General features: G+C 36.0%; 2 protein-coding genes across 3 annotated transcripts; both read left to right on the top strand.

The window, feature by feature from the left end:
- Positions 1-43: 43 nt before the first annotated feature.
- On the top strand, positions 44-14,922 carry LOC132117469 (myotubularin-related protein 1-like). Of its 2 annotated transcripts, XM_059526770.1 has the most exons (16): positions 44-324; positions 2,191-2,296; positions 4,774-4,839; positions 6,219-6,294; positions 6,456-6,550; positions 8,126-8,233; positions 8,365-8,466; positions 8,555-8,638; positions 8,728-8,877; positions 9,787-9,975; positions 11,251-11,436; positions 12,211-12,417; positions 12,511-12,603; positions 12,691-12,804; positions 12,891-13,067; positions 13,991-14,922. In XM_059526770.1, the coding sequence occupies exons 1-16, from the start codon at positions 275-277 to the stop codon at positions 14,138-14,140; spliced, it is 1,953 nt and encodes a 650-aa protein (XP_059382753.1). In that variant the 5' UTR covers positions 44-274; the 3' UTR covers positions 14,141-14,922. The 2 variants fall into 2 exon arrangements, with proteins under 2 accessions (XP_059382753.1, XP_059382754.1); XM_059526771.1 differs by lacking the exon at positions 4,774-4,839.
- Positions 14,923-15,537: 615 nt separating this feature from the next.
- On the top strand, positions 15,538-19,285 carry LOC132117470 (high mobility group protein B3-like). Its single transcript, XM_059526772.1, has 5 exons — positions 15,538-15,681; positions 17,534-17,713; positions 17,831-17,973; positions 18,088-18,262; positions 18,400-19,285. Exons 2-5 carry the CDS (start codon positions 17,564-17,566, stop codon positions 18,535-18,537), a joined length of 606 nt encoding a protein of 201 aa, XP_059382755.1. The 5' UTR covers positions 15,538-15,681; positions 17,534-17,563; the 3' UTR covers positions 18,538-19,285.
- The last annotated feature ends 5,593 nt before the right edge of the window (positions 19,286-24,878 follow it).

Raw genomic sequence — 24,878 nt, 5'->3', positions numbered from 1 at the left:
GACTGCAGCATTAATATTCATGAGCGGAGTCTTTGCCATTGGAAACTATTGACGCAGCGTCATTATTATTCAGAAGCAAACCATCACCATTGGTAGGTTATGCAGCACCGACATATTTAGTATTCATGAGCGATTCCCTTCGACGTATAGGACTCCTGATTTCGAGGCGAGTCACAAAGTTTCGGAGGAAAGCGTTTGCAGAAGAACCAGACACGATGAGCGTTGGATATGCAACATAGCGTTATTTTGCGCTTCTGTAAGCCTACAGTAGAGAATGGATAAGCGACCGACCTCAGCAGAGTCAAACGCTGAAACTCCCGACAGGTCAGTGCCAATAAACACCCATCTGATACTTTATGACACCCATATTGCTAGTGGCGCGACGCGAATGGATGCGTTCTTATCGCGTCGCGTTGTAGAGCTAGAGTGTCACAAAGGTGTGTTTTACTGCCTTCTAGTTACTGAGTGACTTGATAGCCTTCAAACAAAACACTTTGGCTGACTTTGTTTGAATGAGATGTCATATGAACCAGACATGAAGATAAGAAAGCATTTTATCAACCTGAGCTAGTACTGATGACTAACCTTCATAATAAATTACTGGATAATATTATTTTTTAAGCGTGCACTCACATATACAAACAGCGGTTTAGAATCACTACAAATCATGAACGCTTACGAGACATATGTATGCTGCAGACATATTTGTCTATTTTGTTAATTGTTATACGTGGAGCGGCTCTCGACCTCTCATGGGTGCCGCTCAGTCTATGGTGCCGTTTTGTTGATATCACATGACCAAGCCGTGTCATGTAATTGGCCCAATTAAAAGAAAAAAAAATAATAATATATATGCCTGTTTCCTTGAGTACTTTTTTTTTCTTTAATCTCTTTTATTTAATTTTCTTCTTGCAATTGCAAGTTAACATATCGGAATTTACCCTTTTTTTCTCAGAACTGCATGATATAAATTCACAACTCTGAATTTTTTCTCAGACTTCAACGATATAAACTCGCGAGTAATAAAGTCAGAATTGCAGAACATAAACTCACAATTATAAGATAAAAAGTATTTTCCCCCAAATTATACTTTATAACTCACAATTGTGAAAAGAAGAAAATAAGACAGAATTATGAGATATAAACATCAGAATCATTTTAAGTAAAAAAAATCTGAGACAATAAGTCAGAATTGCAAAATACAATCTCACAATTGCGAGTAAAAAAAGTCAGAATTGTAAGTTTATTTCCGGCAATTCTGACTTTGTAACTAAATTTTTTATCTCATAATTATGCAAAAAAAAAAAAAGTTGGAATTTTAAGATAAAAAGTCACAATCACCTTTTTCTTTTTTAATTTTTGTTTATAAATGATGGATACAGGCTAAAGTAACTTTCAGCCAGTGTTCAAGATTTTTTATAAAGTATAAGCCGGCAGCCATATCACCCACCATGTTTCCCACTGAAGCTAAGCAGGGCTGAGCCTGGTCAGTACCTGGATGGGAGACCTCCTGAGAAAACTAGGTTGCTGCTGGAAGAGGTGCTAGTGAGGCCGGTAGGGGGTGCTCACCCTGTGGTCTGTGTGGGTCCTAGCGCCCCATTGTAGTGATGGGGACACTATACTGTCAACAAGCACCGTCTTTCGGATGAGACGTTAAACCGAGGTCCTGACTCTCTGTGGTCAGTAAAAATCCCAGGATGTCTTTCGAAAAGAGTAGAGGTGTTACCTCGGCATCCTGGCTAAATTCGCCCATTGGCCTCTGACCATCATGGCCTCCTAACAATCCCCATATCTGCTGATTGGCTTCATCACTCTGTCTCCTCTCCACCAGTAAGCTGGTGTGTGGTGGGCGTTCTGGTGCACTATGGCTGCCGTCGCATCATCCAGGTGGATGCTGCACACTGGTGGTGGATGAGGAGATACCCCCTGCCAATGTAAGCGCTTTGAGTGCCTAGAAAAGCGCTATATAAAATGTAATGAATTATTAATTAATTATTATAAAAATATAGTCCATCTAAACTAGAGATGCAACATAACTGTCTGACAGCATAGTTCAGAATGATGAATGTTGTTGATGTACTGGTCCTATTGGGATAAATAAGAGCCAGCTAAACATAAACAGAAACCGTGCTCATCTAAATATCTTACTGTCAGATATGTATGGGACTCACTAACACTTTTACATTCTAGTCCCACAGGGGCTCATGTTGAATGGTGCAAACAACTGATTGCAGCCACAATGTCAAGTCAGATCTCTGGACCCATCAGCTCAGAGATGATTTCCAGAGATTACAAGGTATGAGCGTGTACTTAAAATATACTTAAAGCACTTATATTTATATTTCATCACAGTTTGGTTATTTGTAAAGGTAGAAGACTAATGCAAATATTCAGTGTAAAAAAAAATAATAAGCAGGTAAATGCTCACTAACTCAAAACAGTTCTTGTTTATTTTTTTATTTATGCATTGCCAGAGATCTCCACCCAGTGCTTTAAGTTTATATACTCTTATGCAAGAGGCAGCAGACATGTGTTGTCATGAAACCACAGAGAATCAGAACATCGCTGATGAAATGATTTCATTTTATCAAGTCTTCATGAATGCATAGTTCACATGGAAAAGAAAGATCTCTCAATATTTAACACACTTTGTTACAAAACCCCTTTGGTGGAACATAAAAGGTTAATTTTTCCTGGCCATATCATGGGACTATAAAAGCATCATAAAATAGTCCAGACAACTGGGCATCTGGAGTCATAAGAAAGCTTCGTGTGAAGAACAGACTGAAAACAGGTGACTGGAAATTGTTGGTAATGTTATCTTTTAGTGTGGTGTTAAAGGAATAGTTCACTTGAAACTGAAAATTTGCTGAGAATGTACTCACCGTTAGGTCATCTGAGAAATTTAGCATTCCATCACTTGCTCACCAATGGATCCTCTGCAGTGAATGGGTGCCGTCAGAATAAGAGAACAAACAGCTGATAAAAGAAGCATTGCTTTAATTTAAAAGTATATGAGTCCAGTCTATCATTTAAAGTTCTGAAGTGAAAGGCTGCATGTTTGTAGGAAGGAGTCCTCTTTCCATAATATTGTTTTCTCAAGTAAACAAGTCAAATTATCCGAATCAGGAGAGAAATATGCACAAATCAAAGCACAGTTTACAAGCAAAACAGTCCAAAGCAGTTCTAAACACACCGTATTGTCCGGACTATAAGTCGCACTTTTTTCATAGTTTGGCTGGTCCTGCAACTTATAGTCAGGTGCGACTTATCAAAATTAATTTTGATATGAACCAAGAGAAAACATTACCGTCTACAGCCACCAGAGGGCTCTCTATGTTTATTAGGGGTTCTTGGTTCTAAATAAATGCGATTTATAGTCCAGTGCGACTTCTATATGTTTTTTTCCTCATCATGACGTATTTTTGGACTGATGCGACTTATACTCAGGTGCGACTTATAGTCCGAGAAATACGGTCTTTGTCTGTGGTTTTTGATGAGGACAGCAGGGGTCTTATCACTGGAAGTAATGTTATTATATTTTGGCCGGAAGTAACTGATAAAAAAAAAGTAATGATGTTTCAAACATTGATCCCTTGTGAGTTGAGATCAACTTTTCTGTTGATCATGCAGATCTTCTGATTTTCACCCTGCTTCTGTTCTTCAAGGGGTCATATAACAACGAATTAAGTTTTACTCAACCTTTTGAAATACGTTATGATTAGAAATTGTAGCTTTCAGAATTTAGAAAACCCGAAAATAACCTCTACTGAAACATAAATGTATTGAGTGTTTTTGATGTTTGCATGATACAAATAATCTACTGCATCCATTGCATCTGATTCATATTCTATTCTTTAGAAAGTAAAAGGCTTTTAGTCTAATTGTATAAATGTCCTCATTCAGATTGTGATTCACATGGTTTTAAGTTGTGAAAACTACTGATTTCACAAATCTAGGAATATATTTTTTATTGTAATATTTCTAAATGAACATTTACTGGACTGAAGCAACTTAGGTTTACTTCATTTTCCATGCAGAATTGTATTTTAGAAAAAGCATGTAAAGATGTTTTTTAAAAAGTATCAATATATATATATATATATATATATATATATTTTTTTTTTTTAAGCATTTAAATATTACCTTATTAGGGAGATATAGAACTATTGTTGGGAGCTGTTGGCATGTGATATTAATATGCATTTTGTTTAAGGATCAGAAATGACCATACTTTTTTCCTCTTATTTTATAAGCCATATAAATATCAGAAACTGCATATTTTGCTAGTTTTCAGTATGAGCTCTCAACTATATCCTAGGAGCCATAAATGCCTTATGATGATTAGGACAATAAACAAAAAAACTCATGGATTTTTTAAATTCTATTTTTATAATATTTTCTGTAGCATTTTTTTTTACCTAAAGGTTCAATAAACACTTCCTTTTTTGGGGGGGGGCACATTTTATTTGTCAGATTAATAGTCAGGCATATGTTGATTTCCTCAAAAACAGAGTCAGTATCAGAGTTTTCGATGCAGAAACCTTGACTAACATCTAAGATCTGGGAAAGTGATCAGAAGTATATGACCCCTTTTGACCTCATTACCTCTGCATGAATGCTTGTAGTTCTAATAGTTTTTTTAAATGAATGCACTTCCACAATCTTTCTGATGGGATTACATACACTGTAATGTTTCTACTCTTTCTTCTCTCTCTTTCCTCATCACTCTTTGTTTTTCTGTGCTGTTGTTATGGGGTTTCTCTGGTGCAGGACTGCGATGTGGAGGTTAAAGGATTTCTCTTGGACAGTGACCCTCAGCAGACTGCTCCTTCTTCGGCAAGTCTCTGTCTGTGTGTGTGACGCTTTTAACTATTTGACATAATAACTTACTAACAGACTGATTTTCAGAGTGTTTCATCTGTCTGTCTGTCTATCTATTAAAACAACAGTCTGTCTGTCTGTTTTGTATCAAAAAACATTTGAAAAACTGTCAATGTGGATTTCTTGAATTGTCTGGTCATTATAATTAACTGTTTTTAAAAATGACCAGCATGTCCATGTAAATGCACTAATTGTAATATTTGGACATATATTTGTATGCTTGTACACAGTTTTTTCCTGTGCCACAAATGCTTTTTTGAATTTCCAGTAAGGCTTATTGTATTCTACATTATTGATGCAGTAGATCACTGAATGTGTGAGGGGAAAAATACAGATGTTTTGACTCATATGAGGCATTATGAAATATCACCACCCCGTGCCATCTTTTCAGGGCTTTATTAGCATAATGTAGAACAGATCACCATAGATCTTTTGTGTTGGTGAAGGTCAAGCCTGTTGAACTCCACAGTGCCGTCGTTGTCCTGCAGCTGGACTGGAAGAGAAAGACTGAATTCTCTGATTCCTCTGTGTCCATGAAGCTGCCAAGCAGTTGTGTCACTGTGGGGGGAGCAGACCCATGAGCCCCCATCTCATCCTGCTGAGCTCCATATACTCGTTGTCAACAGTGTGTTGACAGAAAATGAACTTTTGGGGCCAAACATTGACTAGTGGCTCATGGGATCTGCAAAGAGTAATCATACTGCTTTCATACTGCATATACATAGATGAGATTGTGCTAAATATACTCTCAAGATGCTGGAGTGGTGTACAGTAGATTGTTTCCAGAAAGTCGAGGTGTTCACAATGTATTCTAGCCAATCTAAAAATATTAATCTCAAATATTTTGCATTGGCTGAATTTGCAGCAGCCTGCAGATTTTATGTCCTAAATTACAGCCCTGCCTTCCGTGTTTAGTTTACAATCTCAAATGTTGGACTGACTGTCTCTGTTTGCTTTAGGCGGAGAGAGAACTGAAAGTTAGGAGTGGTAGCAAAGGAAACCACATACAGTGTATCTCAGACACCTCAGACATCTTTTTATATTTTTATTTTGTTAGAGGTTTCTAATTAGTTTACTATCAGTGTCACTTGTGAAGGTAAGCTGCAAAAAAACAATGCCAACATTCTGGTATCTTTAAATTTAGACAACTGGCATATGCATGAATTAATCAGGATTTTCTATCATTTATATATACTTATTCAGAATATCCATGCAGGATATCTAAAACTCCATGCTTAAATGATGCTGATACTTTAATATTCCAATAGGAACATGTAAATGTGTATCTAGAATAGAAAATCATATCAAAATGTGTTTGTTCCACTGTGTGACAGACACTCAGAGAAGGAAATAAGCAGGCTCAGATGGAAGAGGCTCCACGTGTTCCTGGAGAAACCATTAAAGCTATTGGTAAGGAACTTCATATTTGAACATGTTTTTTATGTAATGTATTAATGTAGAATCATCATGAAGCATAGCAAGTCAACCATAATAAGAAATAAGTTAATATGTGGTGGATAAGGCTAAAAAATTGTTGTTCATCAACTGTATGCTGTGGTGTTTTTTTACAGTCAAAGATGTCATGTATATTTGTCCGTTCTCTGGGGTCGTGAGGGGGACTCTAACCATCACAGACTACAAGCTCTTCTTTAAAAGCCTGACACAGGTAAACACACTTTTCGATTTCTTTTCACAGCATCTAATGGCAATGATACATCAAATTGAACTAGCGATATTAAAAAGCTGAAGCACATGACTGTGGTCATGTCACTTCATGTTAAATATCTGAGCAATATACATCAAAGAATAATCGTCAATGTATTTTATAGTAAAAAAATAAAATAAAATGAGATTTTTCTGTACTCATCAGTGCTGAAACTGTTTTAATACTCATTTTTCTCAGTATACTAGCTGCGGTTTCTTGTCGTCATTCAGTGTCTTGTCAGCTCAGTTTTTGCTGTGCAAATATTTTCATAAGGACATGGTTGTCTTGAAAGAATAAAGACCAGCTGATCAACATGGTAAGCAAATAGGGGTGTGTTGTATTGACAAAAAATTCTATCTTAATATTTTTGGGGATTTTTTCGATAAAAATAATTAAACAGAATTTTGCGAAGTATGTTTTTGTGCTGGTTTAGGCCAAGAAAGCTAAATACGACACTGAAACCACCAGTAGGTGGCGGCAAGTCCCTGTGTTAATGTGAGGTTCATTGAATTGTTCATTCGAAAAATTCGTTCAACACGGCTAATTTGTTTAAAAATGAAGCAAGTGGCTCTTTTTATGAAATGATCTTTGAATCATTGACTCAAAATTATTTAAAAGAAATGCATTTACTGAGGAACGAAACACCGCTTCCAACTATTTTCATTGGCAAAACTGAAAAAGCAGACAACTCGTTTAATATTAACTTTTAGTTTTTTGCACTTTTGTATAAAATGAATATCACATTTGCAATCAAGCTCAAACATTAATATTCAGGAAAAAGTTTGGTGATATTACTTAACTATGTCATATCTTAGAATTATAAAAAAACAAAAGCCCATGTAGGGATATTTTTCGCTTTCATAACTAGAATTATAGGGAAATTATTAAGGCTTCATCATGCAGTAAATCGGACTCTCAAGATGTGTTTTTATTTGTTTTTTGCAAAGTGAGTGACATACTTGATCATGTCAGCTCGCAATTACGATAACAAAAATTACAATATTATTGCAGATGATAAATATCACACAACCCTATAAAGCAAGTGCTGCTTTGTTTAGAGTTTGTATATCCACAGACCTAGTTCTGTTTTTTTATGTAATGAAAACGGGCTACTGCCACCTGCTGTTATGGAGAGTTGTTTCCTCTCAGGCAGCAGCAGATCTTTTGTGCTAGTTGGCTGTTTGCTGTAGTTTTTGCAGCCCGTTCAAGCACAACGTTTTAGCTCAGACCCAGGTAATGTGAGGCAGCTTTCATCACCAGTAGTTCTAGTTGGTTTGGTGTGTCACAACATTAAAAACCAAAGTATGCTCTAGCTTTTGCCCTAATACTGGCACACGCTTTTTCTGCATACTGAAAAGTGTAGACTTAGTTTCCTATGACCTGCAAAGTGCATAAATCTACTACACAATTTAATTATGCAAATTAGCTACAGTAAAATACGGTTTCTGGCTCAGTAGATTCCAAAGTGTCTTCGCAGATCTCAACATGCACAAGTGTTTTGGTAGATTGATAGTGTTGTTTTTGTGTTTGGCAAAGGATCCTCCGTTTGTGCTGGATGTGAATCTTGGAGCCATTAGCCGACTGGAGTCTATCGCCGTTCAGAGTCACGGAGACAACACTCAAGGACTTGAGATAGTTTGCAAGGCAAGGGGCTCGTCAGTCTTTTTCCACTCTTCATTTGCTCCCAGTCCCTTCCTTTTCATGTCATTGCTTCTATTTATTCTCTTGCTCACACCTTTAAATATTAATTCCTGATTTCTTCTTTTTTTTCACAGGACTTGAGAAACCCCCGGTTTGCGTACAAAAAGGAGGGTCAGAGCAATTTGGATGTGTTTGAAACACTGTCAAAGTACGCATTCCCGCTCTCCCACAACCTGGTATGACTTTATGAAAACACCCAGATGTGTTCACTAGCCGAAGGTGATTCAGTATGTTTAATGACACACATTCCCTCTCCTCCCTCAGCCTTTCTTTGCCTTTAAGTACCGGGAGACGTTTCCAGAAGATGGCTGGAAGATCTACGACCCAGTCGTTGAGTATAAGAGGCAGGTAAGAACTGTCGTCATCACTAACTATACGTAAAGTATGTGTTATTACATGTTTGATGTACCTGTGTCGATGCTGTTGGACGGTAACAGGGTCTTCCGAACGAGAGCTGGATCATCAGTAAAGTCAACAGCAGTTATGAGCTGTGCGAGACGTATCCCGCTCTGCTGGTCCTTCCTTCAAACATTACAGAGGACGAACTGAAGAGAGTGGCGGCCTTTAGGGCCAAACGCCGTTTGCCAGTAAGCTAACTAATATTTTTAAATAGAAAAGGAGAATTTTGTTTCATAGTTTTTTTGGATAAATTGAAATCTCTTCTAAAAGCACCTGTATTGTCATCAGGGTTATTATAGTTAAAGGGGTCATTGGATGCTACATGCACTTTTACAAGTTGTTAGAACGAAAATTTGTGTTGGCAGTGTGTTTACACATCCACCCTATAATGATAAAAAAAATGTAACCTTATTAAATCATTTCCCCTTTCTCGAATCGAGCCGATCCCCTCCCATGATAGTTAGATTGATAGTAGCGTTTTTCAGCACAGACTGGCCTGATGTCTTACATTAGATCCGTCCTGAGTGAGCTGTCATCAATCCACCATAGTTTCAACATCGGATGCAGACAAAAATAACTCCTAAGTGACTGAGGTGTTCTGTTTTTGGGTATAATAATGAACATAGCAGTCATTTACTCTCGACATCACTTGAAGATGCAGTGGATTACATTATGAAGAGAATGTGCCCCCGATCTACCTAAATGTGTCTATATTTGCACAAATCATTTGTAATCCAGCCTCACCAACAGAAGATGTAAGTGTAAGGTTTTTTAATGAATCACTTCAAATCGCCTTTCCTAATAATTTGCTAGTTAGCAAGTTTACGATGAATGCAGCTAAAGTAAACAGTCCCTCTGAGAACTGTTACAGACTTTTCATTAAGACCCTAAAGAATCAAAAACTAAAACCATAAAAAAACAGGTTACTTAAAAAAAGGCAACATTTTTCATTTTCATTTAATTTAACTTGATGTACTTAATGATGTACTGAAAACCAAAATAGGCAGTAATAAAAAGGACAAAAACACATGAAAAAATACTGGAACTTCTACTAAACTTGAAATGAAAATAGAAAATGCCATTATCGCTTCCATCAGGTGCTGTCCTGGATTCACCCTGAGAGTCAGGCCGCTATCGTGCGCTGCGGTCAGCCGCAGGTGGGTCCATCAGACCGCCGCTGCAGGGACGATGAGTGCTACCTGCAGACCATTCTCGATGCCAACGCACAGTCTCACAAACTCTGCATCTTTGATGCTCGCCAAAGCACTGTGGCTGACACTAACAAGGTAAGCTACTGTTTTAACAAAGATATGCACTAGCGTTCAACGGTTTGAGGTCAGTAAGTGTTTTTGGATGAATCAAATTGAGAAAGAGTAACAGTAAAGACATTTATAATGTTACATTTGTAATGTTTTCTGTTTTAAATAAATGCTGTTCTTTAGAACTTTCTATTCATCAAAGAATCTTAAAAAAAAAACATTTTATCATGGTTTCCACAAAAATATTAAGCAACTTATAAACATTGATAATGATACAAAATGTTTCTTGAGCAGCAAATCAGCATATAAGAATGATTTCTGAATGATCATGTGAGTAATGATGCTGAAAATTCAGCTGTGCATCACAAGAATAAATTACATTTTAAAATATATTCAAATAATAAATCCTGTGATAATATTTCACAGTATAATTTTTTATGAACATTATTTTAGTGTATACCCACTTATCTATACAATTAAATTTCTATAAGATCTAATCATCATTTTCAAGGCCCTATTTGGTTCAATCTCAGAGTTATGGGGTCTCAATTTAGCTTCGTGTCTAAAATGTTGAAAATACCCATTTTCAGTGAAAAGCCTAATGATGGTAACTTTGTATACAGCTTCAAAATGAAGATTACAAAAGAAAGGTTTATTAAGAGCCAGAATTTAAAATTATATTAATATATAGGCACATTAATAATTTGTGCACAGTCATGTAAACTTTGGAAAAATAATATTTATGGCACTTGGACGGGTATGTTCTATGCAGTTGTTTTAATAGAGGAAAACAAGCTACATTTCCAGTTTCAACATGATTTGTTCTTCAGACATTCCTCTTTAAAAGAAAATGAATCAGATGACTGCAAAGAGTCCAGCTTTTGGTTTTTGACCACTGAAAACTGTTTTCTCCTCGAGCCATATTGAGATTCCAGTATCAGTGATGGAGTCTTTAAAAAGAAGATCCCAAAAGACAAACTGTTAAAACCCAAAGTCTAAAAGGGCATTAAGATATCTGTAATATTTCTTGAGTTACAGGTCCAAAAAGTCCTTTTCCAATTTTTTTACAGTCACCATTGCTAAAGTCAACAGATTTTACTGATAGACCTACCAATCTCTGATTAATTATATAGCATGCTGTTGCTGCCATCTATCTGAAGTAATTTAACCCCCTGATTTCTGGCTGTTCATCATTAGTTGGTCATTTACTGGTGCAGCCTGCTAGACCATCTTGAGCCAGCAACAAACTAGCTATTGTACCAGATTTTCTGGAGTAGCTGATATGTGACTTCTCTTCTGAAGGCCAAAGATGGAGGATATGAGAATGAGAGTCTCTATATCAATGTGGAGCTGAACTTTCTGGAGATCCCCAACATACACGTGATGAGAGAATCCCTGAGGAAGCTCAAGGAGGTGGTGTATCCTGCCATCGACCAGCAGCGCTGGTTCTCATCTGTGGACTCTACGCACTGGCTAGAATACATCAGGGTGAGAAAATGGGACTATATCACTGCACTGCACCGTTATAGTCATTATATCCTGACCTTTATACTCATGAAGTTTCACATTTTTTTCTTAGTTCCACTCCAGTGCTTTTCCATTGTTTTCCTTGTAAACATGCTATAGATGGACATGTGGTTTGACCTTTGTGTGCATGTTAAAAAATAATATCTTTAGACCATTTCTCAATATAAAATAAATTAAAATGTAATTTCAAAGAAAGAAAAAAGAAAAAGTTCATTTAGTAAAATAAAACTAAATGTAACTACTTAAAATTGCATTTAAAACCGTATTGGAAATTAGATTTTTTTAAATATGTTTGTCAGTGCTGATGATTCTTTTCAAGTTTTGAGAATCTTACAAACAAAAGATATATAAAGCATGTGTGTGTGTGTTTGTGTATACGTACTCTATACCGTTTGTCAGTGCAGTCGAAAAATGCTTAAACCGTGTTGGATTTTAAATGCCATTCTATACTTCACACTTGGTAGCAACTAATGAACTTGGTTGCTCGGCTAAGCTAAATTTTAATTGAATAAAGATAATACAGAAATGCAATTTAAATTGAAGCTCTAAAAATTCTGAATATATTTTTTGTATTATTGTTGCATTTAACAGAAATGAACATGTTTTAAAAATCGTGGTTTGTAATTAAATGTAAACATGTAATTGAATTAATAATTGAAAACATAAAACATGTAGAATAATATTAATAAAAATAAGCATTTCTTACAGGTACAGCAGTGTCTGTTTTCTCTGTAGCTCTTGCTAGCAGGTGCGGTGCGGATCGCAGACCGTCTGGAGTCGGGGAAGACGTCAGTGGTGGTGCACTGCAGCGATGGCTGGGACCGCACAGCTCAGCTCACCTCTCTGGCCATGCTCATGCTGGACGCACACTACCGCTCGCTCAGGGGCTTCCAGGTGCTTCTGGAAAAGGAGTGGCTGAGCTTCGGACACCGCTTTGCCTCGGTCAGTAACATCCTGTGTATACGGAGAAGAACATTGTGCACTGAATCCTTACTAGCATCTTACGGCTTCCTTCTCTGTCCTTCTGTCTGTCAGCGAGTGGGACATGGAGATGGGAACCATGCAAACTCAGAGCGCTCCCCTCTCTTTGTGCAGTTCATAGACTGTGTCTGGCAAATGACCCGGCAGGTGAGGAACAGTGGAGCTGAAATGAAAAATGCGATGTTTATTATATGACCAAATTGTTCTCTTTTTTCTCTCTCTCTCTCTTCATAGTTTCCCTCTGCATTTGAATTCAACGAGCTGTTTCTCATAACGGTGCTTGATCACCTGTACAGCTGCCTGTTTGGGACGTTTCTTTACAACAGCGAGCAAGAACGGGTCGCAAAGGCATGCAACTGTTACTTGGTTTTAAAGTCAATCTGTCATAATTTAGTCACCCTAATGTCAATCAGGTTTTTTTTGTTTTTTTGCAGGAGGTGTACAGCAAGACCGTGTCTCTGTGGTCATATGTGAACAGCCAGCTTGAGGAGTTTACTAACCCGCTGTATGTGAACTACGAGCACCATGTTTTATATCCAGTAGCCAGTCTGAGGCATCTAGAGCTTTGGGTCAGTTATTATGTGCGCTGGAACCCTCGCATGAGGCCACAGGTGAGCAGAGGATGATAGTTGATGGCTACTTACTCCACATTTGCTTCAGTGGTTGTAGGTGAAAAGTGTGTGTTGTGGAGTACTAATAACAGTGTAAAACAATTAAGATGCTGAGTTGATTTGTATTTTAAGTTGCATTATTTAAAATCTTAGCATTGCCTGCATTTACTTAAAATGTTATTTTATTTATCTTTTAGAAAATATGCATTTGGTTTATGTGGTTTTATTTACTATAAATAGGAATCCATAAAGGGATTTTGTATTTTATTTTTTATTAATACTTGATATTATTTATTCAAGCTGTGCTAAAAATTCTAAAACAATTTCTAATTTTATTTGGATGAAGTCCAGTTTTGTGGTCCATGACTTTTGAACACATTTTATATATATTTATATAATATATTTTATATTATAAATTAATATATACATTTATATATTTATAATATAAATTTGTTACAAATTTAATTACACTGTCTTGGTAATGGAAATTCATTAAAAAAGTAAATTATAAATTACTTTAAAAATAAAATGTTTATAATTTGCGTTTAAATATTACTTTCTAATATTGTATTAATTCTATTAAAAAAACTGTATTGGCCATTTAATATTGATCTGTTGTCAATGCAGTTGAGCATGTCATTAAGTTCTTTACACTTGGATACTTTAAACTCTGTTGCACAGAACAGATGATTTTAATTGGATTTAAAAAAATGCATTTAAAAGATGCGTTTAAAAATGATGAATGAATTATGAATTAAAATTTGGTATATATTTATTTATATATACATTTTAATTTGATGGTTTCATTTAGTCGACCTTACTTTTTATTCTTATGAATTTGAATACATTTTATACATGTTACAAAGTCAAAAAGTGTTGTGTATACTTCAGATTCAGTGACACTAAAGGCTCTGTTTTGTCAGGTTCCTGTTCATCAGAGTCTGAAGGAGTTGTTGGTCCTGAAATCAGAGTTGCAGAAGAAAGTGGATGAGTTAAAACATGATGCAGCTTCATCACATTCTCTCTCCTCTTCCTCAGAGCATGAAGGCATGCCCATGCAGACTACTGTCTAAGCATATCTTATTAACTTGGTAAATACTGACATTAAAATCAATGATATTTGTTCTGATCTCTGTCGTCACAGTTGGGTAATAATAATGTTTACATATGTTTGATAATATCCTAGTGTAATCCTTGGGATAATAACCACTATGTGGTCACTGGTGCCCCCTAAATGCCATTAAACCTCTGGCCAAATCACATAGCACTACAGTTCAACAGTCATTGTCTATAGAGTTTTCTGTGCATTGCTTTGTGAAAGCTGTTTAGATTTTATCACATATTATTGGGAGCATTTTTTTTTTTAATTACACTTTTGGAGGGTGATTTTAACATCTGAGTTTTATCAAGAGCTGCGTATATTGAAAAGCCTATTTCAAGAAATCGTGGTCAAATTGTGTTATCAACAATAAAAAGTATTCAGAACTAAACAGTCACTCTACAGAAAATGCCTGAATATTCTAGTGACTTTGGCAAAAATTTTCTTGCTCTTATATTACATACAATAATAACTCCACAACACTAAATGAAATGTAACATAATTTAAAATCATACGTAATGTAAAATGTATGCATAACTTTGCTCTCTGGAATTAAATGACATATTTGTGTACATAAACCACCACCTTCTTTTATTATCTTTTATTATTATTTTAAATGGATTTCAATATTACTATGACAGTTTACTAAAAGTTGGTTAATGTGTATATGTTATTTTCTGAATGTGTTTGTAATACTCTTTTTTTTAAGTGTTTTATAGTAATTTTATAATAAATTTCTAATTTCTTATAAGCTCATATCTGTAATAGAGTGTCTTAATATTTAAAACTACATTTTGTTGTATAAAGAATTTAAAAAAAAATCTTATTTCTGCTTTTTTTCGTAATCCATCTGCAAATTTGCTCTTAATTAGACACAGTATTGTTCATAATACTTAAAAAAAAAAAACTTTGGGTTCAGAGTACATGTAAATGCAATTTAAGCCAAGATCTTCTAATAAAACAAATAAATATTGTTACTTAACTAAGTGTAATCATGCATGTCCTTGACACGTCGTTGGTCGTGGACAAACCAATAACCAAAACAATAGTTTGTATTACCATCTTTCTGTTTTTGTAAGCCTTCCTCGTTTTGATATGGCAATCCAACTACCCAATTTTCTGCTCCTCTGCTCAGTAATCTCGCGCTCTAAACATTGTACCGTATACATTTCCTCTGCACTGTACCACCTGTAGTTCACGCTCACACGTGGTTTGCCACAGACCTTTTTAACTTCTGTTGTTATGATAGTAATTCCCGCCTTGTTTTGAATAATGGGCGTGGCTTATACTTCTGTCCAATGGCGTACAGCAGGTTATGAATATGTATGACCTTTTAGCCAATACACAGTTGTGGAGGCTGTTTTAAATGCGTGCCGGGACTGACCAATCAGGCAGCTCTCGTAGTGAGCTAGTAGCGCGAGGCTGTGTGGTCTTCTATTGAGAGAAGAAGCGCGACTCGAGGAGGCCTTTAGTGTGACTGAGGAGAACCGACGACAGGACAAACATTAGCAGAAGGTATTTATAAAAGACTCCATTTTAGAATTTCAACTGGGGCTTAATATTCTCTTTAAAATCTTGTTTGAATTATTTAAAGCCTTTTCTGGTGCGTAAGCCATTTTTTATATATGACTAACCGTGTTTTTCTTTTAAAAACTAATTTACGGTGAAATGTTTAACAGTGGTTTTTATTCCGTTAATTTGGTTCTAAACCATTTCGCTTTCAGACAGTCTAGAAAATGTAAAAATAAAAATAAATTATTTTAAACCGAAGTTGAGTGACGAACGTGCTTTTAAAATGGCTGGCGATGTATTAATCTGCCTCAAAAATCACGGGGTGCTAAATGGCCTGAAAGGCTGTTGTGAAGTGCACCGTGTGTCGTCGCTGAGTTTGCTGTGCAATAGTTTTAGCTCGTTGTATGTTTTCTGGTTATGCAGAGCATTGAGTAGTTAAAGCGCTGTTGACAAGCCATTGCCAGTCATGGCTGGTTTGCCCCTGCCTTTGTTAAAAACGGGTTTGAGCCGGGCGCGAGTTTGCGAATCTTACTATGGGGAAGGTTTCGCCCATGAATATTAATGACTCCACTGCCGTTGCTGCGTAATATTTCCTTAGCGTAACTTAATGTATTATTCATAGCGAACGCCTTCTCCATAGTATGAATCGTTAATTTTCTGGCTCACTAAATACGTCTAGATTGCAACCAATCAGCTAGCTATGCGGGCGAACGTCACTTTGCGTAATTAATATTCATGTCGCAAGCCTAAGCGATAGTAGGATTTGTTTCTTTTAGAGTCAACTGTGAAACTGGTAAAACTTTGCTAAAGCTGGATTCGCAGCTCATTGTATTTAACAAACGACTTTTAAATGGCTTATCTGGCAGCTTTTAGAAGTCGACGTGTCCTCTAAGTGTGCTGTGAAAACGGCGATGTGCAAGTCATTGTTCCTCGACGCTGATAGAAGCCATTTTAATGAATGGAGTCTGATTGAAGAGAAGCGGCCAGTCAGACCCTCTCTCCACACATTACTGGCCTTTTAACTAGCCACGCGTTTAAATGATATCTTATTTTGGATATAATCACTAATTTACGGTTTTGAAAAAAAGTTTGTCATCAGTTTGTCACTTTACAGCATGGAATATAATAAGTAGTGTTTGTAGGCACCTCCGACGATGCGTTATATATTATATTATTATATATTGAAACAAACTGGTCCCCAAAGTAAATATCTCTTTAACTATTTTTTTTAAACTGGAGTCTTTAAATCCGACCTGCTCTAATGAACTGCGAGATTCGTAATCGATGGTATATGCTTCTGTTGAAGCCATCAGCCTGCATTAATTTTTTTTTTAACTGTTCATTTTTTTTTTATCTATAGTACATTACTCATGATTCTGTAAAAAATTACACTAAATCAAAGAATTAAGAGTTTGCTCCAAAATAATTCTTTAGCTCCTGTCCACTACCATGAACTACTGCATTTAATGCAATTATTAGTGCAATAATGTGACGTAGCCATTAAGTACAGTCTTGTAACTTTTTTTTTAAATTCTCTTTTTGTTTTTTTAAATCTGATTTTCAAATTAAATCATAACCTATGTTATAATTCACCTCGTTTGTTGGTTTGAATTTCAACTTCTGCACCTCTTTAACAATTCCTTTGCAGTCCCTACAAGTAAAACAAATATGAAAATTTGTTTTCTTGGACCAATGCTGCTGAAAAGCGGGTGGCACTTTATTAATACAGTCTCTAGGAAAGAGCAATGTGTGAATAGATGCAGTTTATATGTATTGAAACTGTGGCACCTGATCATTTGTTTCATCTCAGTAATATACATTTGTTTTTGTCCATCAAATTGTCTGTTTTATCTAGGTGTGGTGATAGTTGATTGGCTTCCTAATAATGGCAAAAGGTGAGCCAGGGAAACCCAAGGGCAAGATGTCCGCCTATGCCTATTTTGTGAAGACGTGCCGTGAAGAGCACAACAAGAAGAACCCTGGTGTCACTGTTAACTTTTCAGAATTTTCAAAGAAGTGCTCAGAGAGATGGAAAGTAAGTAGGTTATTCTTATCTGGAGATGTCGATCTTAAAAAAAAAAAAAATCAACGGTAAAACTTAATAAAGGCTACAGGTAAAGAAACTTCTTAAAGAAACCGTCATCTGTTTTAGACAATGTCACCAAAAGAGAAGACTAAATTTGATGACCTGGCCAAACAAGACAAGGCCCGATATGACCAGGAAATGATGAGCTACAATCCAGGAAAAAAAAGTCGGAAGCAGAAGAAGGACCCTAATGCTCCAAGGCGGCCACCGTATGTGCTCTTTCCTTTTAGAAGGCTTATTTTCAATTTATTGATTGTGGATGGACTATGGGCTTGTCTAGTTTAGTTACTTAAATGTTTTTTTTTCTTTTCTCTTTTTCCCAGGTCTGGATTTTTCCTGTTCTGTGCAGAAGAAAGGCCCAGCATAAAGGCTCAGAATCCCAGTCTGGGCATTGGAGATGTAGCCAAGAGGCTGGGAGAGATGTGGAACAATCTGTCTGATTCGGAGAAGCAGCCCTTCCAGTCCAAGGCCAACAAACTGAAGGACAAGTATCAGAAGGTGGAGCATGACGTCTCTTAAAATGCATTCAAATAGGAAAATCTTATTTTTAAAGAAAAAGTCATACTCTTGACTGCTAGTGGTATGTGTGTGTGTATTGTAATTGTAAAGTTGTCATTGTGTTTTTTTTTTCTCAGGACATGGCAGACTACAAAGGAAAGGGAAAAGTAAGCGGAGGGGCATCATCGGCCAAATCCAAACCGAAGGATGATGACGACGAAGATGAAGACGATGAGGAGGAGGACGAAGAAGAGGAAGATGATGAGGATGATTAAAGAACTTGTTGCTCCTAATTGGGCAGTAAGTTATTTGTGTGCTGCCAATTAGTATCAGTTAAGTCTGTGTCTACGAGGTCTTGATGTCAAGGCTGCTATAAACTGATCACCAGTAGAGATGCCCAACGCATGCAAGCTCTGACTTTAGACAACCAAACTCTCTCTCAGTGCTGGGTTTGCTGGTGGTCCTGTTACAGCTTGCTATTAAACTGCATTGACAAAAACAATATTTCTACATTCAACAATAAAACAAAATGGTAGCAGTACATACTCTTTTAAAACTATTTAAGGTGGTGTGTTTCTGTACGGCTGTTGACTTTGTTCTTTTTTCTTTCTTTTTTTCTACTCTCCCAGCTTTCAAAATGCGCAATTTGTTGATCTATCTAAGGTTCGGTTCTGTTTGGCCCCATAAGCTTCCTGCGATGTTGAAAGGATGTTTGTGAATTGTGGTTACATTTATTATTTGTGTAATTTTGACTGATTACATTGATAATTTTATGTGTGGAGAGTCTAGGGACATTTTCAGCTTTAACCAGAAGCAAATGATCAGATGTTAAGCTGGGGAAAGCTCTTATTTGCACCTTCAGTTGTTACTTTTTTTTATGTCTAGGTGACACTGTGATTTGAAAAACATGGCATTTTTAGATCTCAAATGATTCAAGCGACCTTCTTATCTGCAAAATGTTCAATGTAGTGTGTAAATAATTGGGGTATTTGTCAATGTTATCAATAAAAGGATAAATGGTGATAGTTTCTTTTAAGAGTGCTCTTTTAATTTGAATTCATTTGTTTTCATTCCTCTCTCCATTTAATAACTCTAGTCTAATGCATTGACTGTGGTGAGCCACTAGATAACAATGGAGGGCACCAATTGCACAAACTGTTCACCAAGCTGTCAACAAAACCAAAAAGAAGTGCAACAATCTTAAAAATCAATGCAAACCTTAATGTCTCAATATTATCAGGTGAGAGATTGAGAAGACGTGCCTTTTGTCCACATGCCTCCTCTAAAACTTCTCAATAAAATCGTTTTATGAACCGTGGCCATGTCTGATAGAATATTTCCCTTAAAGGGAAGAAAGACAAAAAAAAAATATTTCTTGCTTGTGGAGGAGCAATGTGTCAAAAGGCTGGGAAAAAGCCTTTTGGATATCCCCTGAGAACTGAACTAAGCCATACATTATTTAATTTGATGTCACCTCAGCTGCAAAAAGACCTTGGCAAATATAACAGGAACAATGGAATTACAATCTTCCACCGACAGTGATGTGTGTATTACGTGCCCGTACATACTCCAAAATGTATCTGGACCCTTGTGGCAAATTTTAAAATTAATGACTCAGATAATTTTTTTAGATAATATAGCAATCCAACTGGAATTTATTTAAAGATGTATATATTTTCAAAACCGAATTGTCCTTAACAAGCTGCACACACAAAGATATACTTTAAACTATAGAAGTTTTGTTTTTATAGCCTAAAGTGGAGGTACAGTAAATTGTTTTCTGTTACAAATGAATCAAAGAATTGCAAACCATTTTAGACCTTATCTGATTCTAAATAGCTGATAGCAAACTACGGAAGCCTGTTTCTGCCACTGAATAAAAAAAAAGGTTATTGCGACTCTTTCATCTCACAATTGTATTTTATTCCAGAATTGTCAAATATAAACTATATAAACAATTGTGAGTTATAATGTCAGAATTGCAAGAATTATAATGTCAAAACTGCGAGATAAAAACATGAAATAATTTTTTTACTTTCAATTGAAAGTTTGTCTCGCAATTCTTGACTTTTTCTGAGATATAAATTCGCAATTGCATGTTATAAAGTCAGAATTGCGAGATATAAAATCACTTTTCTGAGAGAGGAAAAAAGTCTTTGCAGTTCGGACTTTATTTCTCGGAACTACGAGTTTATATCAATTTTATTTATTAGTAATATTTTACTGGGGCACAGAGCTATTTGTGGCTCATGTTCCTATAAAAGGGTCTAGAGATGCCCTGTGTGGGACATAGCAAATTTGGGATCTTATATTTGAACATGGACCATTTTTAATGCAAATGAATGACTTCATAGTCAACATGACAAGCTACAGTAGCTGATATTAATATTGTGACTAAAGCAATACTGAATAAAGATTTTCAGTGTCAGGATATACATCTTGTGCTTTCACGCTTTTGTCTTGTCTTCTGCAACAAAAGGATTTAATATCATAATTTCCGCTCCAGACATTTTAACCATAAAGCCTACTGTACGTATAATGTTTGACTGTATCATAAAACTTCACTGAAAGATGTACACAATCTTCTACATGCCTTCGGTCTCATTGATTTTTCATACACTTTTACAAAAAAGGCCTTTAATTCTATAAACGTTCTCCTTGTCCATGTAAACTTTGCTGTGAAATCAATGTTAAATTGTATATATTACAAATGTGTATATATTATATCTTAAAAGACATGTTAAGGTAGATATAGAGTGACAACTGATATTATGCATCTTATGTAGTTAATCTTATACTGTTATAAAAATCTAATTGACTTACATTACAAGCTCAGACCTTTCAAAAATGGTAAAATGGTAAAAAAAATTAATAGTTTGTGCCTCTGAAATTTTTTTTTTTTTTTATATACCTTTCAAGAGTGAGCTTAATATTCCCAGTATATGTGCCATAAAGAAGGCCTCGGATACACTTACACAGTAAATTTACCAGTGTTACAATAAAGTGTTAAAATAAAGTGTTGGATCAACACTGAACAGAATGGGTCTAACACCAGAAGTGTCAGGTTTCAAATAAGAGTTGGTGTTATTTTACATAGTTGCAAACAGGGGCGATTCTAGGGTCAGAGCTTTAGGGGTGCTGAGCACCCAATGAGCCCCAATGCCTCCACCCACCCTCTTTTCACACGAAAACAAAAAATATGTCTATTGAAAAATAACTATAATTTTAACATTGATTCAACTAACTCCAAAATCCAGTTTTATTTTTATTTTTTTTGAGACCTTTTCAAAACAACAGCTTAATTGTGAGAGTTCACACAGACAGCCCCCTGTAACTCCATGTGCCTCCTTTTGTATCAACAGTCATCAGATTGGTTACATTAGATTCAACTTTATTGTCATTGAACAAAGTAACAGGTACTTGGACAACAAAATGTAATTCATCTTCTGTAAATTATTTACAAATGGCCATCTCTAACATATCTGGATGCACGCCTGTCTGAACTTTCATAAACCAATATGTCATCAATAAATAATAATAAAACAAGCTTCATATCAAGAGTCATTTTAAATGTCTTTATTATTATTATTATTGGGCTTAGAAACCTTTTTTAAATGACAAATTCCTTTCACAAGAGAAACTTGTGAGTTTGAAATAAATAAATAAAAAATAAAAGCAGGGGACCATTGCCTAGATAAGTAATTTGATACAAAAGCAGCGGGTTTGCATTATCTGTTACTTTAACTTAACTCTTTTCAGCAGAAGAAAAAAAAAAACAAGACAGAGGTCATTATGGACTGTCTCGTCTCTCACCTGAATCTGTCTTTTTTCTTTTAAAGAATTGTCATATGTCCATTGCTCACTGCCAGGCCACAGACACACACACACACACACACACACACACACACATACACACACATACACACACACACAGAGAGAGAGAGTAATGCTAGGAGTTCAGGAGTTAAGCCTGGTTCAGGTTAAATCCTGTGTGTGATGAATGAAAAAATACAGCAAAAGAAAAACATGAAACTTTCTTTTATTGTCTAGTTTGATTGTCAGCCACAACTGAAAAATAACAGATATAAATCTAGGAATTAATAACAATTCTTTTAAAAAGCCACAGTGAGTGTTTTCAGTGATACGTGTTTTCACTCAAAACGCCAGGGCTTCATGTTTCCATGACGACTGACGAGAAAAGACGCATGTGACTTCATGTTTACATGACTCCCGAGTATTAAATTAACGATAAACTTTAACAACAGAGACACACGTACGCAGTACACAGGTACGCAGTTTATTTGTCGCGCTTCTGTTTTTGTTTCACGCTCTAGCAGTTAATAAACAGAACTGCATGCGTCTTGCGGAAGAACATTGTAACCGGCGTTACTTCTCTCCGTTTATGACTATGGACGAGTCACCCAGGTCCTGTGCTACTCCACAGCGGCGGCGACCCGCCGGACTAAAATAGTCTGAAAATAAACACTTATTATAGATGTACCACCATGGTGATTCAGGATACTGACTCCAGTATTCACCGATATGGTTTCGGAACTTAGTTGCACCACAACCGATCACAACACTACATCACGGGTTCTCACTCCTCCTTAACACATACATTTTAAACCACAAACTACGGAGTATGTTTTGGACAATATTTAACCGTGTAAAAGACGAACAAAAATTTTAGAATAACAAAATTTCTTACTCCAAGTTTTAGGGGTGCTGAGCTCCTTTTTGGGGGTGCTTCAGCACCCCTAAAAAGGGGCTAGCCTCGCCCATGGTTGCAAACGTCAACTCTCATTCAGAGTTAATCAAGCCACACCTCCATTAACGTGCAGACAGACGTAATTTCGAAACAGACCACATGCGGACGCCATTTTACTTCGCTGGAAGAGTTGTGGTAAGTCTTTAAATTTAATGTTATAATACAGATACAGACTGTAAATTTATTCTAATTTATAATTTGTATATAATCATTAATTCAATCACAGATAATTATAATAATGATTGAGAAAGCCAACGAGCTCTGACATTTGCTTTTTGTAAATTCATCCTGTGTCATGCCCCGGCCTTTATCAACGAATTAAAGCTTTGAATGTAACTTAACGTTAGTAGTTTCGTCTGTCATCTCGCGTGTCGCACACAGCAGTATTTTTTATTGATTAAAGTCTGATCGTGTTCTTTTCAAAATGATTCTAAAGTCACGCGTGCGCGCCATTTTACAGGTGAACTGTGGCACGTGGAATTTCTTCAGTCTTCTAACGTTAACAGAAAATTTATATATCAATATGGTTATTGGCCTAAAAAAAGATTGTTCAGATTATGTTTTTAAGATTCGGCTTGGATTTCTGCTGATCGTTGACCATGCTTCTGGGACCTTCATGGTTTTGAACTGTGTTAACTTAATGATACGTTTTAATGTCGACGTTTGAGCAGCATTATATGATTTGTGTTTTTATACAGTCTATGGTCAGACGTGATTAACGTTAGTTTAATTATTTTAGTGAATTAAAGTACTCTATTACATTTTAAGGAGCAAAAAATGTAATATGTGTTTTCGTATTAACAAAGTCGTGGAATATATTGCTGTCTCATTTCGATGGCTGCGTCCCCCGGAGATCGCATTTGAAGGCTGCATACGTCCTCGGGGAAGTCTCATTTGAGAAAAGTGGACAATTTCGACAATTAAAACCAATTTATAAACTGATATTTTTATGTAAAATGTATCGGCAATAACTAGGGTTGACCATTGGGGCGCTGTACGTAGCGTAAAACTGTATTGCAAGTCTTTCCGGATACAATAGATGAAGAAACCGCGCGCTTATTTAGACTGCAGGAGGAGGAGAGTGTGAAAGTTTACACGGAGACGAAAATGGTATCATTTCTCAAAAGTGCCCGTTTTGTCTTGTAAATGAGGGGTTATAACAGATAAAAAGTTAACCTATTTCGATTTAATTGGTATCTTTGCCGTTTTGATATTTTTATTTTTTCACAACCTTGTTTCAAATTGAGTCTGTGTGTGTAGCAAACCAGTAAGATGTGTTTTTTCCTCTACAAGCCAGGAGTTCAGGTGCTTAATTACAATGATTGTCAAAGCACAATTTCGGAATAGGAAGAAATTCATAAAAATCTCAGAGACGTGCTTTGATTTATTTCTAGCAGAGGGTGAGTGATATTTAATATCATAATAATTAAATCTATATGTTTTTTATATCTTTGTCAAATTATGAATAAAACTTGACTAAAATTGGTAAATGTTTTGTTTTGCAGTGAAAGAGAAGTTCTCAATTCCAGACGACCTTGCTGTTACAGTTACAGATGAAACTGGTACAGAGGTGGATAAAGATGTGTTTCCTGATCTAATGTCCACCAGTGGGTTGGTTTTAGTCATAAATGAGTTGACTGACATTGGTGAGTGAAAACAGAACCTGCTGAATGATTTGTATCCCAATTTATGAATGAGTACTGGTAGTGTTCTAATATGTTCAGTGTTCAAAATATTGTAGGTGTACAACAATGTATTTTCTAAAAAGTAAACAAATGGCAAGGGTCATATTCAGTCTTTTTATTTCAACAACCAATGTCCTGGATTTAAAAATTCTAATTTTTTTTT

Source organism: Carassius carassius, chromosome 36 (assembly GCF_963082965.1).
Source record: "Carassius carassius chromosome 36, fCarCar2.1, whole genome shotgun sequence".
NCBI classification, from domain to species: Eukaryota; Metazoa; Chordata; class Actinopteri; order Cypriniformes; family Cyprinidae; genus Carassius; species Carassius carassius.
This window is presented reverse-complemented; position numbering and strand designations above follow the sequence as displayed.

Coding starts and splice junctions, on each gene's coding strand:
- LOC132117469 (XM_059526770.1), top strand. CDS start 275: ATGGATAAGCGACCGACCTCAGCAGAGTCAAACGCTGAAACTCCCGAC. Junction 2,297..4,773: donor TGATTTCCAGAGATTACAAG/GTATGAGCGTGT, acceptor TCTCTGGTGCAG/GACTGCGATGTGGAGGTTAA. Junction 11,437..12,210: donor ACTGGCTAGAATACATCAGG/GTGAGAAAATGG, acceptor TTTTCTCTGTAG/CTCTTGCTAGCAGGTGCGGT.
- LOC132117470 (XM_059526772.1), top strand. CDS start 17,564: ATGGCAAAAGGTGAGCCAGGGAAACCCAAGGGCAAGATGTCCGCCTAT. Junction 17,974..18,087: donor AATGCTCCAAGGCGGCCACC/GTATGTGCTCTT, acceptor TCTTTTTCCCAG/GTCTGGATTTTTCCTGTTCT. Junction 18,263..18,399: donor TGAAGGACAAGTATCAGAAG/GTGGAGCATGAC, acceptor TTTTTTTCTCAG/GACATGGCAGACTACAAAGG.